At 43.0% G+C, this 17,570-nt stretch overlaps 2 protein-coding genes across 3 annotated transcripts; both read right to left on the bottom strand.

Annotated features, from left to right (window-relative positions):
* Positions 1-91: 91 nt before the first annotated feature.
* On the bottom strand, positions 92-1,809 carry JTB (jumping translocation breakpoint). 2 transcript variants are annotated; one of them, XM_051993992.1, is made up of 6 exons: positions 1,635-1,809; positions 1,316-1,453; positions 1,133-1,167; positions 858-943; positions 640-719; positions 92-454 (listed from the first exon to the last, which is right to left on the bottom strand). In XM_051993992.1, exons 2-6 carry the CDS (start codon positions 1,441-1,443, stop codon positions 298-300), a joined length of 486 nt encoding a protein of 161 aa, XP_051849952.1. In that variant the 5' UTR covers positions 1,444-1,453; positions 1,635-1,809; the 3' UTR covers positions 92-297. The 2 variants fall into 2 exon arrangements, with proteins under 2 accessions (XP_051849952.1, XP_051849951.1); XM_051993991.1 differs by having other exon boundaries at positions 1,316-1,809.
* Positions 1,810-9,117: 7,308 nt separating this feature from the next.
* On the bottom strand, positions 9,118-17,347 carry RAB13 (RAB13, member RAS oncogene family). Its single transcript, XM_051993987.1, has 8 exons — positions 17,065-17,347; positions 15,855-15,915; positions 11,481-11,541; positions 10,602-10,679; positions 10,346-10,435; positions 10,096-10,161; positions 9,941-9,991; positions 9,118-9,771 (listed from the first exon to the last, which is right to left on the bottom strand). The coding sequence occupies exons 1-8, from the start codon at positions 17,186-17,188 to the stop codon at positions 9,691-9,693; spliced, it is 612 nt and encodes a 203-aa protein (XP_051849947.1). The 5' UTR covers positions 17,189-17,347; the 3' UTR covers positions 9,118-9,690.
* Positions 17,348-17,570: the final 223 nt, after the last annotated feature.

Below are 17,570 nucleotides of genomic sequence, written 5' to 3'. Positions count from 1 at the left end.
CAAAGTTGAGGAGATTGGGGACACAGCTGCTTCCCAGAATCTAATTTTTTTCTATTCTGACCCCATCCCCCAAACAGACAAAACATAACAGTTATAGTTGTGGGATTGTTTTTATTTTATTCTTTGATTATCGAGGAGACAAAAGGTGAAGGGCAAAGGGAAGAAGATGAAGGAATAGGGTTCCAGGGGCCAGGCTTACCCCTTACAACCTTCTCCCCTGTCAGGCCAGCTGTTACCCTTCTCCACCAGGCCCCTTTGGGGCAAAAAGCTTCAATGTCAGGATAGCGGGGCCAGGGCTTATATGGACTCAATCTGTTTTCGGACCTTTTCCAGGGCCTTTCGGTCCAGTGATCTCTGACGAAGGATCACAAGGCAGGCAAAGACCGCAGCCACTCCCACCACAGCCCCCTCAAACTTCCAAAACAGGTGTCGCTCCATCATTGCTGAGCGGCAGCTGAGACAGCAGGGAAACAGTCTATCACAGCCCGTAGTGCAAACTTCAAAACCTGATTAAGCCCCTCTCAACTTAACTCCCATCTCAACAAACCCATCCAAGGAGAGGGGGTGGAGGGGTGGGGGAGAAGAAGAGGGAGAGGAGGAGTGTCTGCCCTTGGCAGAGGGAAGTGAGGGAATACTGACCTCTTGAACTCATCTTTCTTGGACTCAGAACAACTGATTTTCTCCACGAAGCCAGTGGTCCCACACTCAGGAGTAGTTTTCTGTGTGGAGGAGGAAGGAGTGAAGGGGGTGAGGCTCAGAGATCCCCGGGAAGGAGAAGGGAAGACCTGCTTCTGCACCAAAAATGAGTGGGGGAAGGGCAGAGGAGGGTGCTTGGATAAAGGGCGCGTTACACTCACAGCCTGGAAGGTGGTACAAGGGGCACACTCCTCGGCCACCACGAAGTCCTCCACCAGCCAACAGGGCATGGACGCCGAGGTGCTTACTGGAAAAAGGGAAAAATGCCCAGCAACCATCCCCGATCCCGGAGGAAGACCCGGGGTTCTGCTCCTGCCCTCCCGCGCCCACTCCCGTTCCCTCATCAGAGGGGTCATTCTCTCCCTCGTTCCCCGGGGGTCCCTCGCCCCTGGGCTCCCCCCACCCTGTCCAGGAAAGGCCACCTCGGGACACGTACCTGACTGCTTTTCCCTGGCGGCGGCTTCGGTCAAGCTGCGGAGTGAGGCGGCACGGGTCAGACAGAAGACTCCATACCCACGCTTCTCACCAGCCCTGCCCCCTGCCCTGGGGGGAGCGCGCCGAGGCCCTTTTCCTCGTCCCGCCCGAGACGGCCCGCCGCTCCCCTCCCCCTCCCGCTCACCCAAACTCCAGGATGAAGACGAAGAGCACCCAGCAGACGAAGACGACGAGGCTCCGCGGGTGGCAGGGCGATGTCTCGGGGACATCGACCCAATACGGCTCCCGATGCTTCGCGAGCAAGGGGCGCATGGCGCCGCACCTGCCGAGACAAAGACGTCTGGGGCCGGACTGACAGGCGCGAAGTGCTCGCCCACCTGAGCCCCTCCGCCACAGGGCAGAGACTCGCCCCCGCAGCACTCCCAGCAGTCCCCGCGAAAACGGGGGAAAGAAAGCAGTGGGGTACTGTCGCGACAGCTAGCTCAATCGCAAGGCGGCCTTGCCTATCGCGGCGATTCGGATCAATCAGCAAGTATTTTTTCTCTCATCAAACCGTAAGCCGCCCAGCCCGGTCTGGGAGGGCTTGGGGAGGAAAATCCCTCTGAGCAGACGCGACTCAGGAACGAGGCAGATTCTCAGTCGGGCTTCCGCTCCCGGCACCGCCATGTTGTCACGCGAGAAACTCTGGGACACACCCCTTCCTTCTCTCCCAAGAAACTGAAAAAGAGGAGTCCCGCCAGGCAGGGGTAGTTTCTCATCGCAGGCTAAAGGCCTATCCTTACTTATCTCAGCCGGCTTGTGCGCGTGGCATTGTGGTACTTGTAGTTCTTCCCGGATGGATGGGAGGCGGGGTACTGCCTTCCGGGAATTGCAGTTCCCAGCTGGGTCGACTTTCGCACGTATAAAACCTGGGCTTCAGGGCTCTTGGGTTTCTTCGCAAGGACCACCTCTCTTTTTGGACAAACGGGCCGGGAGGAAGGCAGGGGTTGTTTATTAGAGTACTTTGTTTTCTCAGCGTTAGACCCCAGTTCACCCACTTAAATGGTTAGATTTGTAATCCAAACAATTGCTTCTGCTCTTCCTACTTAATGAGTTAACGCCATTCCTCATATAATTTATAATGCAAAATCAAAAGTCTGAGATTATACAGGTCAGGCTTAATACTGAGGGTTTTGGGGGGTTTTTTTGGTTCATTTCCTCAACTCTGAACCCGAAGCCAAATCCTGCCCCAAACAGTAATTGTGTGAGCCTGGGCTAGCCGCTTGGCTGCCTCAATTTCCTCAAATGTAAAATAGAATAACAGCACCTTCCTTTGAGGGTCAAATGAAATAATATTTGTAAAACACTGTGCTTGGCATAAAGTAGGCACAATAAATTCATTTCCCTCTTCCCTTTCCCTTCCCATCAGTTTTCCTGGAATTATAATAATTTGGCATTTCTCGATCCATTTGGGAAAAGGGAAGAACCCTCATCTCCCACATAAAACAGGCTAATAAAACATCAAATGCAGCACAAATTTTGTTTAACCCAATAAAAAGATAGTGAAGGAATCGAACCAAATAGTCAAAACAGTTCTCCTGTCTTTTATAGGTCTCTTCCCCGCCCCCTCCCCTCCTCCCCAAGGGCCCAAGATTTAGACTAGATTAAGCCCGAATTCCCTCTGTCCCAATCCCCGAAAGGAACAAGTACTTGGAATTCCTTTCCACCTGCATTGTCCACATAATGCTGTACAGAGAAGATCAGAATCCAGCTTTGTTCCTCTTACATCCCTTGCTATTCCTTCTAAGTCTCCAAATTCTACTGTGCTGCTCTCTTAGGCTAAGGAATGCTCACAAATGTTCAATCTTCCTCTCCAGAAAAGAGTCCAGAGTGTAGTCCCTCTTCTTTGCTCCCCTTTCTCCTCTCTATTAACTGGCTTTTTCTCTTTAGGCACAATTCTAATTTCTGCCCTCATCCTGTAGCCTTCTGGCTATTCTTTAAATGAACCAGTGCAAGGGTGTAGCCCAGGTGTACAACAAATCATCCTTCTGGTGCTATTAAAAGAGGGAAAGGCAAATACTCAGGGAAAGAGTACATACTTTATCCAATATTTAACCTTGTTGAAGAGACACTCAGGATTCAGGGAGTCATACTGGGTAGGTTCTTCCTGGACATGCGCCTCAATTCTTTGATCACTCACTGACTGCTTGGAATAATTGGTCTGTAGCTGCTGGAATATTATATTCAATTTGATTTTTTTTCCATCTCCAAAAAAAAAAAATACATTTCCCTTTGTTCCCTTTTAGATGAAGGCTACCTATTACCTAGTTTCTCACCTGAAGTCGGATGGAGACAACTGGTATCTCAATATACAATGTAGATGGATAATTGTGGACAATTGAAGGCCTAGGTTGTGTTTGGGAAACTGTGCAGTGCTTTTGAAGACCCCTCCAAATATCTCTTGAAGTTTAATCTCATCATTTTAATATGTGTATCTTTCCAGAGATGTTTCATAATGCATAATTTTTGATGGATCAAAATTTTAATAAATTGGATGAAATGTAAAGAGGTCTTGTGGAAGAACATATATGTGTGTGAATAAATTTTTATACACACACGTTAAATTTACACAAATGCACATATATATGTTCATGTGTGTATATGCATACATACATGCATGTGTGTACATAGTATTCCTCTCCTGATAGATTGTAAATTTTGTTGTGCTATCCTCGATGTTGTTCTGACCTTCATACCAGACCACCAGTGACCATGCCTGAGAGGAGCTAAGCCACTTAGATCCCTCCAATTAGGTAGCCTATCTTCACCCAGCTATTTTCCTTCCATTCACTACTTCCTTGTAACCACACCATACCCCGCCCCCTCCCATTCTCCAATTCCTTTTGGAAAGGATAGGTCAGTTGACTATCCTATTGTTCTATAAACCACCTTTGTTACTTCTCAGCCTGTGAGTCTTCCCTGAGCACTATTCTTCTCTCTGTTGTCACCTCAGTGCTATTAGAATGAGTTTCTTGAAGGAAGGATTGTTTTGCTTTTATACTTGTTTCCCCAATAGTTTTAAGCACAATGTTTGACACATAGTAAAAGCTTAATAAATGCTTTTTGCTAAATTTATTTCTTGAGAACGAGGACAGGACTGTTTTATTTTTGTTTCATATCACAGTGTCTGGCACTTAGCTTTTAATAGATATTTATTGACTGATTTATCAAAGATTTTAAAGTATCTGACCAATTTGACTCTCTTATTTCCTACCACTTCTTGTCTAAAGGCTTAGATTTAAACTATCCCAATCTCCCCAGATCTTGTACATCTGTTTAGCCTCTGGTAATCAGACTGCTTTCCAAAGCTCCTATCTTCCTGAATGAGAGGATCAATACTTCTCTATTATAGATCAGTAAACATCTGTAGTTCACATGAGTGGTCTTCTTTGTTCCTCAAGTGGGCTCTGGCTGCTGCTAGCCAATCCTACTATACTTGACTTATCAACTCACTAGCCCACTCTCCACATTGGTGCTTCCTAATTTTTTCACCTCTCCCCAGAGACCTTCTAGGGCTTCCCCCCTCTCCACTGACTCAGCTGAGAACTTTGCCTTCCCCTTCTCACCTTTTCTTTATCTCATATCACACCAATTTTTTCTGTCACCATTTCCTTTTCACCCCTCTCTCACATGCTCAAATGGTCTTGTCTGTCACCTAGACTGACCCCTCTCTTGTTTGAGTAAGCTATTCCACCAATCTCCTCTGTCATCTCATCTCTTTCACTTATTTTCAATCTCTCCCTCTTTCCTAGCTTATTCTCTATTTTTTTATACTTTATTTTATTTAATAATAACTTTATATTGACAGAATCCATGCCAGGGTAATTTTTTACAACATTATCCCTTGCACTCGCTTCTGTTTCGATTTTTCCCCTCTTCCTCCACCCCCTCCCCTAGATGGCAAGCAATCCTATATATGTTAGATGTGTTGCAGTATATCCTAGATACAATATATGTTTGCAGAACCGAACAGTTCTCTTGTTGCACAGGTAGAATTGGATTCAGAAGGTAAGAATAACCCGGGAAGAAAAACAAAAATGTAAATAGTTCACATTCATTTCCCAGTGTTCTTTCTTTGGGGGTAGCTGTTTCTGTCCATCATTTATCCATTGAAACTCAGGTCTCTTTGTCAAAGAAATCCACTTCCATCAGAATACATCCTCATACAATATCGTTGTCGAAGTGTATAATGATCTCCTGGTTCTGCTCATTTCACTTAGCATCAGTTCATGTAGGTCTCTCCAAGCCTCTCTGTATTTATCCTGCTTATTCTCTATTGCTTACAAACCTGTCCATTTCTCCTTCCTCCCATAAAAACCCTTGATTCTTTCATCCCCACTATCATACTATATCTCTTCTACCCTTTGTAAATTCCTAAAAAAGATATTCTATAATAAATGCCTCCACCTTCTCTTTTCTTACTCTCAACCCCTAAAAATTAAGCTTCAAGGGCAGTTAGGTGGCACAGTAGATAAAGCACCAGCCTTGAAGTCAGGAGGGTCTAAGTTCAAATCCAACCTCAGACACTTAATACTTCTTAGCTGTGTGGCCCTGGGCAAGTCACTTAACCCCAATTTCCTCAATTACAACAAAAATAATAATAATAAATAAAATTAAATAAAATTAAAATTAAGCTTTGGACATCATTCATCAAAACTACTCTTTTCCAAAGTTACTAATAATATCTTAGATGCAGAATCCAATGGCTTTTTCTCAATTCTCATTCTTCTTGACCTTTGGTGCTATTAATCACTCTCTTCTCTCTAGACTTTTGGTACACCCCCCTCTCTTGGTTTTCCTCTTACCTATCCAAGTGCTCCTTCTCTGTCTTCTTTACTAAGTCCTCTTCCAGATTACACCCTTTGACCATAGGTGTCCCTAGGGATTCTGTCCTGGACCCGCTTCTCTGATCCTTATATAAGAAGCCACCACTTGGTGATCTCATCAGCTCTCAGATTTAATTACCATCTCTTTGTTGATGATTCTCAAATCTACCTATCCTGCCCTGTCTCTCTGCTGACTTCCAGTCTCATATGTCCCACTGTCTTTCATATATTCTCAAGTAGATGTCCAGGAGATATCTTAAACTCAATATGTTCAAAACAAAATTCATTATTTCCCCCTGTCCCTTATCTTCCCTATTACTATATAAGGCAACATTATATTCTCAGTCCCTCAGACTTGAAGCTTAAAAGTCAATCTGTTTTCCTCACTATTGCTGTTCATGTCCAAACTGTTGCCAAGGCCTATTGATTTCACTTTCACAACATCGCTCCAATATGCCCCCTTCTCTCTGGCGTTGCCACTGCTCTAGTGAAGGCTCTCATCCCCAATCCTTCCTTCATTCAGCCTATCTGAACATATTTACCCTCCCCTACTCAATAGCTCCCTGTTGCCTACAGGAGCAAATACAAAAATATTGTTTGGCATTCAAAGCCCTTTGTAATTTAGTACCTTTCTACCTTCCCAGTCTACTCACATCCCATTCCCTGACGCCCTTTCTTCATTCTGATGAAACTCAAATCCTTTCTCTTCCATGGACAAGATTTGCAAATTTGACTGATTCTGAGTACTCTGGCTCTCCCCCACGGCTGGAATGCTTCCCCTCCTTCCTCTGATTTTGACCTTCCTGGCTTAAGTCCCAACCAAAATCTTTCCCTAACTCCTAATTCTAGTGCCTTCCCTTTGTTAATTACTTCCTATTTATCCTGCATATAGATTGCCTTGTATATATTTGCACATCATCTTCTCCATTAGGCTATCAGCTCCTTGAAGGCAAAGACCAGACTTTGCCTTTTTTTGTTTTCCTTTGTTAGCACAATACCTAGTACATAGTAAACCCTGAATATTTGATTGATTGACTCACCCAGTGATAATTACCTGTCCTGAGCAACCTTCAGAGGGCCATCAAACTATGAATACCCTTTGGCTCAGCACTGTCACTACCGGGTCTGTATCCCAGGGAAATCATAAAGAAGGGAAAAGAACCCACATGTGCAAAAATGTTTGTGTAGCAGCTCTTTTTGTGGTGGCAAAAAATTGGAAAACGAGTAGATGCTCATCAACTGGGGAATGGCTGAATAAATTGTGTTATATGAAGGTATTGGAATATTATTGTTTTATAAAAAATGACAAACAGACTGATTTTAGAAAGGTCTGAAAAGATTTACATGAACTGATGCTGAGCAAAACAAACAGAACCAGGAAAACATTATACACGGTAATAGCAAGAATGTGCGATGATCCCCTATGAATGAATTGGCTCTTCTCATGGTTCAGTGATCCAAGGCAATCTCAATACACTTTAGACAGAAAATGTCATCTGCATCCAGAAAAAGAATTATGGAGTTTGAATGTAAATCAACATATGCTATGTTCACTTCTTTTTTCTTTTTCTCTGCCCTGGTTTTTCTCCTTTGTTCTGATTTCTCTCTCCCAACATGATTCATAAAGCAATGTACATTAAAATAAATTTAAAAAAACTGAATATAGGCTTTATATAATATCAAGGTTAACTTTTTGACTCCTTGGTCCCATGTAAGTAATCATTTTAACTATCAGATACTGGTTCTTTGTTAATTGCTTGAGTTTTGAATACCATATTTTGAAAAAAAAATTGATGAATTGGAGTATGTTCAGAGGAAAACCATGAGGATGTTTGGGGGCCATGGCATATGAGAAATGGGTTAAAGAAATGATTTGCAAGAAATTTATGTTAGAGGTGGGGGTAAAAAAGGGGACAACATAGTTACATCTGAAGGACTGTCTTACATAAGTATTAGACTTGTTCTGCTTGCTACCAGAGGGACAAATTTAGAAATTTAGAAGCTATGAGTGAAAGTTACATAGAGGCTAAGTATGAAGAAAAACCTCCTAATACTGAGGACCATCCAACAGTGGAAAAGACTGCCTCCAGTAGTCATGGGTTCCCTCTCACAGTAGGTCTTTGGGAGAGACACTGAATGACTAATTGGGAATTTTGCACACAAGATTCACATTTAATTAGGGATTAGCTCCCTTCCAATCCTAAAATACTATGATTCTTATTTATTTTTGATGAGTGTATCAGTAGCCAGGTCTATTCTATTTCCTTTGTTGCTGATACAACATCATGCACAAGAAAGTAATTAATAAAAGCTTCTGGATAAATGTGGGGGCCAAATCTGATTCTCAGTTATCAGGATCTGGGCCTACTTTTATCTTTTTCTTACCAATGCTGTTTCATTTTCCTTTCTTTCAGAAAGCCTCCTTAAGCTAATGCTTCAATGCCATAGTTAGAAAGGATCTCAACAGCAGCTAGATGGCTCATTCCTGATCAAGGCTGCCATTTTATAAAGGAGGGACACAGTCACAAAGACAGCAAATGTTAGCATTTGAACCTCTCTTTTGATGTCTCATGATTTCCCACTCTGCCATTACTGCTTCCTTTGTTTTATTTTTGTGCCCAGATTCAGAAAGACCTGAGTGTAAATCCTGCTTCAAACACTTAGTAGCTATGTGACTTTGGGCAAGTTATTTCATTTCTCTGTGCCTCAGTTTTCTCAGGTGTAAAATGGATGTGATATTAGTACTTACCTTCTGGGTTGTTGGGAGAATTGAATGAGATCATATTTACAAAGTGCTTAAGTAAGCACTACATAAGTGCTAGCTGTTATTAGTAATTATGTTTTGAGGTTTATCTGATAAGATTCTCTCAGTTCTGGTGGTATTTTGTTCCCTTTCTGTGCTATAAGTTTGGTAGTTCCCTAAAGGTGCTGAGGGCAAGGGAGAAATGGGGAGATGGGGAGGAACAGACAACAATCATCTCTATCTACTCCTTCCAAGCCTCCATTTTCCCACCTGTGAAACTGCTGAGTGATAAATTAGGTTGTAGTGTTCAGAAGGCTAGAAGGGGCGGAGGAAATGAGGACCAGGAAGGGGAGAAAGAAGCATCCAAAACAAAGAACATTTGTGCAAATGTTGGTCTTTAATACTAAGAAAGACCTTTCAGGCTTAGAGTGATAAGACAGAGGTCCCCACTCTCCCATTTGGGGGGAGGGAGTGTGGAGGGAGAGGACTGAGCTAAGCCAGCTAAGCTCCCTACCCCCACCCAGATCCCAGGGGATAACCCAGTAACTGAAGAAAGTCTATGTATATACACTTAGTGTTTGTGCTGAAGAGTTGGAAGAGAGGAAGGGGAAGAGGTCAAGGAGGTTAACTCTACCCCAGGGACATCTCTCTGCATTTCACTTTGTCCATTCCCTTCTCTCACCTCCTTGCAATCCTCCTCTCACCATCTCACTACCCACTTCCCCTTTTTCTCAATTACCTTTCTAATTTCCTTTTTCTCCCTTTTCTTTCATTTCTCCCTCTCTCTCTCTCTCCTTTTTCTCTTTCTCTTTTTTCTCCTGCCCCTCCCAACTCTCTAAGTCCCTAGACAACTCCTCTTCCCTTTCCCTCCTTTTCTCTTCCTCTCCCTGAAATCCAGCAGGCCCAGCCTCTGGGCCAGGGACGAGGAGATCCTGGAGTGGTCAGCAGCTATTAACCCAAGGAGCACTTGGTGCTGCTTTTCTTCTCACAACTCTTCAGATCAGTAGTTGGGGGCGCCTTGTTGCTGTTGCCCTGGGGGAAAGAACAGTCTAAGTGAGAGGGTGGCAGACAGGGCTGGAGAGGGAAGGGGGGATGATGACTGTGAGCTGAGAAGGGATAGGCTAGTGGAAGACTTGGAGGGGTGTGTGGGCTGCTACCTTCCCAGGGCAGGGATTCCCCCATTCCCAGAATATCAACTTACAGATCTCCGACTTGACTTGAGCAATATGTCCCGGGCCAGAGAAGTGAAGGCCTAAAGGAAATCGAGAAGGAAAGGAGTCATTATGGGTAACATTAGGGCACCCTGAGGTGGGAAGTACAGTTGACCTTCCAATTCCCTCACCTCCCAGTCCTCACCTCATCCACATTCAGGCTTGACTTAGCACTTGTCTCAAAGAATCGGATTCCATGTTCCCTGGCCAGCTTTGGGGTGGATGAGAAAGAAAAAAGGATGGTTTATTTCTCACTTTGGTCTCCCCTTATTCCTTTCATTCTCACCCAGCTCTTCTCTCCCACCAGCCTGCATTCAGCCAGCCTCAGCCCTAGTCACCCCCCTACAATCTCCAAGTATCTTCCCCCCAGCCTGCCCTTCTCCCAGGCCTCCTACCTTCTCTGCCTGTTCCCTCTGCACCTTCCTCTTCACTTCCATGTCACACTTATTTCCCAGCAGAAGGCGTTCCACCCCTGCAGAGGCATTCTGGAAGTAGAAGGGTCATGGTGAGAACTAAGGTACTCTAAAACCTTGAGGACCTTCCCTCGTCCCAGCTTCTCTATGTGCCAGCTCTCCATCTTAGGCCTCTTTCTCAGGCATTCCCAAGCTCCTTCCCAACACCCTTAAGAGTTCCCTGTAGTCAAACACAAACCTCTTTGATGCTTTTCATCCAGTTCTGAATGTTCTCAAAAGATTTCTCATCTGTAATGTCATAGACAAGGATAATACCCTGGGAGGGGGAAGAGAGACACACACACACATACACACACACACACATACACACACAGAAGGAAAGAGACACACAGAGACAGAGACAAAAAGACAGAGGGAGGGAAAGAGACACAGAGAAAGAAACACAGATAAAGGCAGAGACAGAAGAAGGGAAAGAGAGAGACACAGAGACAGAGACAAAAAGACAAGAGGGAGGGAAAGAGACACAGAGAAAGAAACACAGATAAAGGCAGAGACAGAAGAAGGGAAAGAGAGAGACACAGAGACAGAGAAAGACAGAGACAAAAGGCAGGAAAGAGAAAGACAGAGATAGAAACACAAAGAAAAAGAGAGATAGAGACAAAGAGACAGAGAGAGGGAGAGACACAGATAGAAATACAGAGAAATAGAGAGACAGAGAAGTACACACACACAAAGACATACAAACAGGGAGACAGAAAGACAGAAAAAGATACACAGAGACACATATAAACAGAGAGAGAAATACACACAAAGAAACAGAGGGAAAGAAAGATGAGAGAGAGATACACACAAAGAGAGAGAGATTATGGGTGAGAGGAACTTTTCATTCTTATATACCACAAACCAACTTGGGGCCACTTCCACAAACCTATATAACATCCTTGGAAGCTCTAAACTAAATCTCAGTCCACACAGCTCCTCCCTCCCTTTCACCTCTCCTCTAAGTCATAACTTGCTCTTTTTCCTGACTGTCACCTATTTTGCCCAAGATGCCCCCATTCTTACCTCCCACCCCTCATTCCTTGCCCACATCATGCCCCATCTCCCCATTTCATACCATGGCCCCCCGGTAGTAGGCAGTAGTTATAGTCTTGAATCTCTCTTGTCCTGCTGTGTCCCTGGATGAGGGGCCAGAGAAAAAATGATTTCAGGGCATATGTTTCCAGCTACATGCTTCCTCCATTAAATGGAAGCTAATACTTCAAGAAGCTTGAGTGGAGGGATAAAATGAGGGGGGTGAAAAAGAATATTCAAGAAAATCATGAAAGAGAATGGAGGAAGATAGAAGAAAGAAAAGGAAAGAGGCCTCCCTGACTCTTCTCACCCTCCCTGATTGATCCTGCTGTCTGATTATTCTTCCTAAAACTCTGTTTTATCATGTCACTCCCCCAGAAGTCTTAAGTGGCTCCCAATCTCCTTCTACTCAAATATACAAATGGGCATATGATCTGATCAGTTGGCATATTGTCTCCAATGGCACACTCAACAGATCAAGGGCTATCACCTCCTATTATTGTGCCAGGGGATTCCATCCAGTGCCCAGAGTACACTTGCCTGCCTGCCTTCCTTAAGTAGGTTCTTACTGAGGATAAGGGATGTCCAGTGGTCATCCTTTGATCCTACCACATGACCCAGCTATCATCATCTTCATTATCTCTTCTTCCTCCTCCTTTTCCCCTCTCCCCCAAAGATCTCTTTAATGAGATCCTTTATTCTGGCTTTACTTTGGAGTTCCTGGCTTGTTATATGCCGAAGCCTGCATTAATGCCCACCATGTGCCTCTTTATTATCTTCTGGATGATACTCGTTCTTAATTTCATGGAGGCTGTTGTGGTCTAAGATTTCTGGCTATAAAACACTGGTTGAATATTAGTATTAGAAAGATAGGTCTTTGTTTCTGGAAGAAGTTTCAAATAATTAAAGGATCTTCTGGGTTTCCTGAAGGCAATCAATCAATCAACCTTTTATCTTCCTTCTGTTTAATTCTGGGCCTAACTTCTTTGTTATCTATTTGCATTACCCTTCCATGGTATGTATTAATAATAAGAACAACAAGAACAATCATAAGTATTTATATAGTACTTAATTTTACTTACTTAATTTTATCCTCCCAACAATCCTATGAGGTAGGTGCTATTCTTATTTTACAGATGAGGAAATTGAGGCTGAGAGATTATTTCTATTGTTCTGTCTTTCAAAGAATCTTGAATAAGGTTAATATGTGTGTAGGAAACACACACACATACACACATATGAGAAATAGTCTTTAAGGTGGCAGTTTGCTCTTCTAAAAAGTAATACAACAAGCCTAGGAGATCATGTCCTAGATCTAGGTGGTACCATGGTTTAGGGCGATAAGGCCTGGAGTCAGGAAAATCTAAATTCAAATCCATTAGTATTAGCTGTGTGGGGGGCAGCTAGGTGGCGCAGTGGATAGAGCACCAGCCCTGAAGTCAGGAGGACCAGAGTTCGAATCTGATCTCAGACACTGTCTAGCTGTGTGACCCTGGGCAAGTCATTTAACCCCAATTGTCTCAGTATTAGCTGTGTGGAACTTGGGCAAATCACTTAACCTCTGCCTTAGTTTCCTCAAGTGTAATAATAATAGCTGAAGGTAATAACACCTACCTCACAGGATTGTTGAGGATAGAATGAGATATTTGCAAAGCTGTCAGCACAGTGCCTGACTCACAGTAAGCACTCTATAAATGCTAACTATTATGATTATTTTTGTCAATTGTGCAATGACACAAATGTGCTCTACAATGGACCATTTTGACTTATGAAAACCCCACCTGTTTTCACTACATTAATTCCCTCACTGAGAATATTCTGGTTACATATATAGATGATTCTCACAAAAATTTTTAAATAGATGAGAAACTAAGCATATAGGTTTGTGGGGGATTTTTCCCATTAATATAGTCCCTGATTTTTTCCCCCATTTTTTGAGTTTTCCTTTTTTAAGGTACTTTCTGGGTCAGTCTCTCAATGTCCCCACAACTTTGTCATCTCTAGCACAGACTTACTTTATATAGCCTTGGTCTTGCTCAGCTGTTTCTCCTATCTTTAGTGCCATTTCCCCACCTCCTTTATAGTTACATCCAAGACTGTGATGTTAAAGTCTAAGGTAGTATCTATTCTCCTTAAGGATGAAAAAAGTTCTTAGTAAAAATCTTTGCAGATCTTTTTTATTTTTCTTTTATTTCTAATTCTCCTTGCAGCTTTCATTTTAAAGTTCCTTGGATGACTTTTCTTAATTGGGTCCTTCATCAACTTTTATTTAGACTGACTTTACCCTCTACTACTTCTCTGTTTTGTGAGATGTTCATTACCTTTTATCATAATTTTACAAACAAGTTTTTATTATAAATGGATGTTGCCTTTGGCTGCCAAATCTCTCCTCTTAGCAATTAAGTCCAATCAAGTGTTTACTAAAATGCTTTTAGGATGCTTTTGTTTTATATGGTGAGTGATTTATGTAAGTTAAAATTTTTTAATGAAATTATTGTAGTTTATGTATGTACCCTTTTTTATATCCACATCCCAGTAGATCTACCTAATGTGTGTGGAGATCTTCCTTATGTCTCCCAATATCCAGAAGATACCAAAATACAAGTGCCCTTCATTGATTATTCTTCACTCTTGCCATATGACTGACTTATTTTTCTTCATAATTTGTTTATATACTTTTCAGCTGCTCCTTCGTAATTCTCTGTTTGTAATGTATTGTAGCCTAATGCCCATTGTTCTTTTCATTTTTGTTTGTTTGGGATTCTTTTGAGGCAGTCAGAGTTAAGTGACTTGCCCAGGATCCCATAGCTAATAAGTGCCTGATACTGGTGCTTTATCCATTGTATTACCTAGCTGCTTCTCACTATGTTCTTTTTTACTGATTTCTAGGTGGTACATATTTTTAGTTCTTCAAGGACTGTAATGTTAGCATGTCTCAGAGGCATGTAGGAAAAATATTATCATTAAAAGATGGGCCTTTGTTTCAGGAAGTTTGGGGTTATCAAAATTTAGTTTCCTAAAATAAATCTAGCCCACTCCCTTCCTCTTGTTCAATACTGGGTCCCACTTCCAATGCTTTTGCAGTATCTACCCGAAATTAAATACAAAACTGCAGTTGTGGTCTGACTAGGAAAGAGTATAATGGAATTATCAGAGCTTTATTTGTGGATAATTTGCCTCTCAATGCAGTATCAGTCTCATTAGTTTTCTTAACTGTCATTCTATGTTGAACTAGTGGTCCTCAAATACTCCCAGAGCTTTTTCAGACAAATTGTTGTTTAATCATGCTTCTTCTATCTTGTACTTGTGAACTTAATTTCACAAAGCCAAATATAAAACTTTATATTTGTCCTTATTTTCAAAATTCAATTTTATTTTATTTTCATTTCTGAATTCTTTTTCTTACTTTTCCTCCCCCACTCATTGAGAGAGCAAGAAAAACAAAACCTGTTACAGTCATACAAAACTAATTCCCATATTATCCATGTCCCAAAAATAATGTGTATATGTGTATATAAGTGTATATACATATATATATATACATATAGATGTTTTAATATGCACTGTAGATAAATAGCATGTTTCATCATAAGTCCCCTGGAATTATGATTCCATTGTGTGGATCAGAGTTTGTAAGACTTTAAAAGTTGTTGTCTCTATAATATTGTTTTTAGTGAATAATTCTTCACTTTAATTGTTAATTGTTTAACAAGGATTAAATTATTCTGCTGGTTTTGTTCACTTTATTTTACATCAGTTTATACAAGTTTTCTCAAGTTTTTCTAAAACAGCATAATAGCATTATGTCATTTACATATACATTTATTCATTTAAAAATGTTTTACCTTATTAGTCACATCTCAAGGTCAAAGCTTGTCAAGACCTCGTTTGAATTATGATTCAAATCTACCTTATTAGCAATTCTTTTTTGATTTGTGTCCCCTGGAAATTTGATAAGGATGATATCTATGTCTGTATATGAAGCAGTGATAAAAATATGAAATAACAAAAAGCCCAGCATAAATACCTGGGACATTTTACTAAAGACCTTTCAAGCTGACATAGAACCACTAATAAATACTTACTTATTAATGTGTGTTCCCTAAACATATACTATCTTCTCTTGCATACTAATAGTTTCCTATGGGTTGAGTCTTGTCTCCTCAACTGGATTGTGAACACCTTGAAAGCAGGGGTCTACCTCATATTTTCTCTGTTCTTCACAATATTGATGATCAGTAAACACTTGATTGCCTGAGAGATGGAGATGTGGGAGACAGAAGGAAAGAGACAGGGGAAGAATGAGGACAGAGAGGAGAAATGAGAGACAAATGGAGGGAATGATTAAGAGAGAGACAAATGAGATTTTTTGATGGGTACTTGGAAAAGAAAGCCAGGATTTCTGGAATTTACTCACCAGACTTGAAGTTTTATTTTCTTTCCTTCAATCTCCACAGTTCTGATCTTGAAGTCAATTCCTAGAGATGGAATAGGTAAGTTAGAGTCAAGGTGGTGGGCTGGAAGGTTGGGAGAATCCTTTCCCTTATCTGTAGGCCAGAAGGGGAGCAGAGAATCTGGGTTCCAGGATTCCTTATATTACTGAACAAGGGGAGTTATCATGGAGTATTCTTTCCTTTCCCTTCTTTCTTCTCCTTAATACAATTATCTCTATCCCTGGTTTGTGTGTTTGTCTTAGAAAGGACAAACTATTATTCTCATGCCCTCAGTGGAAACTTGGGTGCATACCTCTGTATGCTAGGGGCCAGAATGAGTCACCAGGTTGAGTCAGAGACCCCAGTAGCCCTTCCCCCACTTTCAGCCTCCCCACAAGACTCCTTGAGGATTCAGAATGACAAATCAAGTTTCCTAACCTCTAGGATGACCTCCTCCCCTAGAGAACCCTCCCCAGGGCCCCTCCTATTGGACTGGGGTGCAAGGACACCATGAGACATAGAGTTTGGGATAGAGGATAAGGAATAAAAGCTCTGGGGTATTTCTGGCAAGATGGCATATGGAGAATGCCTCTCAGGAGAATTAGGGGCTTGGAGTCGGGAGTTTGGGATTGGAAGCTTGGAAGATTTGAACTGAATTAAAATGGTGTAATAGGAGGAAAGCTGGGGTGGGGGAGAAAGAAGGGGAAGAAGAGTGGGGGATGGGAGGCTGAGAGAATGAGAAACTGAGGATAAGAACGAACTGGGCATAAGAAAATAGGGATTAGGAGGAATTTGAAGAGATGTTTAGGAACCTCGGGGAAGATGGAGCTTAGAAATGCCGATAATGCCTGGGGAGAATGGGGTGGAGTGATGGGGTACAAAGACAGGAGAAAGGAGTTGAAAGACTTCCTTCCTGAGAGGCTGAATAGTTGGGATAGTGGGGAGGGGTATTAACTAGTGATCTGAGGGATTGAAAAGTTGGAAAAAAGGGGAGGTGTTAACTAGTGATCTGGGGGGACTCCGAAAAGTTGGGATAATGGGGAGGGGTGTTAACTAGTGATCTGAGGGACTCTGAAAAGTTGGGATAATGGGGAGGGGTGTTAATTAGTGATCTGGGGGACTGAAAAGTTGAGGGCCAGGAAGAGGGGGTTCGGGGGGTCATGTGGAACCTGTTGTCTGGGCCAGTGGGCTCACCAATGGTGGAGATGTAAGTGCTGTTGAAGTTGTCCTCGGCAAATCGAATGATCAGACAAGTCTTGCCCACCCCCGAATCCCCAATCAGCAGCAATTTGAAGAGGTGGTCGTAGGCTTTAGCCATGGCGGGCACTGGGGTGGGGGTGGGGGAAGGGAGCCTGGCACCCAGACACGGCCCGGGTGCAATGGGCAGACAGAAGAAGAAACCCAGGGGCCCGGGGCAGGAAGAAGTTTTCCTCCCTCTTTCCTCTGGCTCCGGGAAAGAGGAGAGGCGGCACCCTTCCCAGCCCCACCTCCTGCCCGCCCACCCCAGCAGGGCCCCTCCCGCCCAGTCTAGGCAGGCTCCCCCGCCCCATCCTCCTTCCGAGCCGCCTTCCCTCAGCTCAGCTCTTTCCTCCCACTCTGGGGCGGAAGCCGGGGGGTGGGGGGAGGGGGCGGAGGCCGAGCGGGGAGGGGGTGGATCTGGATCGGGTGGGGAGGAGAAATGAATGGGGCTGGGGTGGAAG

Source organism: Antechinus flavipes, chromosome 4 (genome assembly GCF_016432865.1).
Source record: "Antechinus flavipes isolate AdamAnt ecotype Samford, QLD, Australia chromosome 4, AdamAnt_v2, whole genome shotgun sequence".
Lineage (NCBI taxonomy): Eukaryota > Metazoa > Chordata > Mammalia > Dasyuromorphia > Dasyuridae > Antechinus > Antechinus flavipes.
The sequence above is the reverse complement of the archived record's forward strand: the minus strand, read 5'-3'. Positions and strand labels throughout refer to the sequence as shown.

What these genes read in the sequence shown, in the direction of transcription:
- JTB (XM_051993991.1), bottom strand. Translation starts at nt 1,443, where the DNA reads ATGCGCCCCTTGCTCGCGAAGCATCGGGAGCCGTATTGGGTCGATGTC. An exon ending in CTTGTACCACCTTCCAGGCT is followed by an intron (nt 720 to 857) that starts GTGAGTGTAACG and finishes TCCTCCACACAG; the next exon opens with AAAACTACTCCTGAGTGTGG. An exon ending in AAGAAAGATGAGTTCAAGAG is followed by an intron (nt 455 to 639) that starts GTCAGTATTCCC and finishes CTGCTGTCTCAG; the next exon opens with CTGCCGCTCAGCAATGATGG.
- RAB13 (XM_051993987.1), bottom strand. Translation starts at nt 17,188, where the DNA reads ATGGCTAAAGCCTACGACCACCTCTTCAAATTGCTGCTGATTGGGGAT. An exon ending in AAAATAAAACTTCAAGTCTG is followed by an intron (nt 11,542 to 15,854) that starts GTGAGTAAATTC and finishes CCCCTCATCCAG; the next exon opens with GGACACAGCAGGACAAGAGA. An exon ending in CCTACTACCGGGGGGCCATG is followed by an intron (nt 10,680 to 11,480) that starts GTATGAAATGGG and finishes TCCCCCTCCCAG; the next exon opens with GGTATTATCCTTGTCTATGA.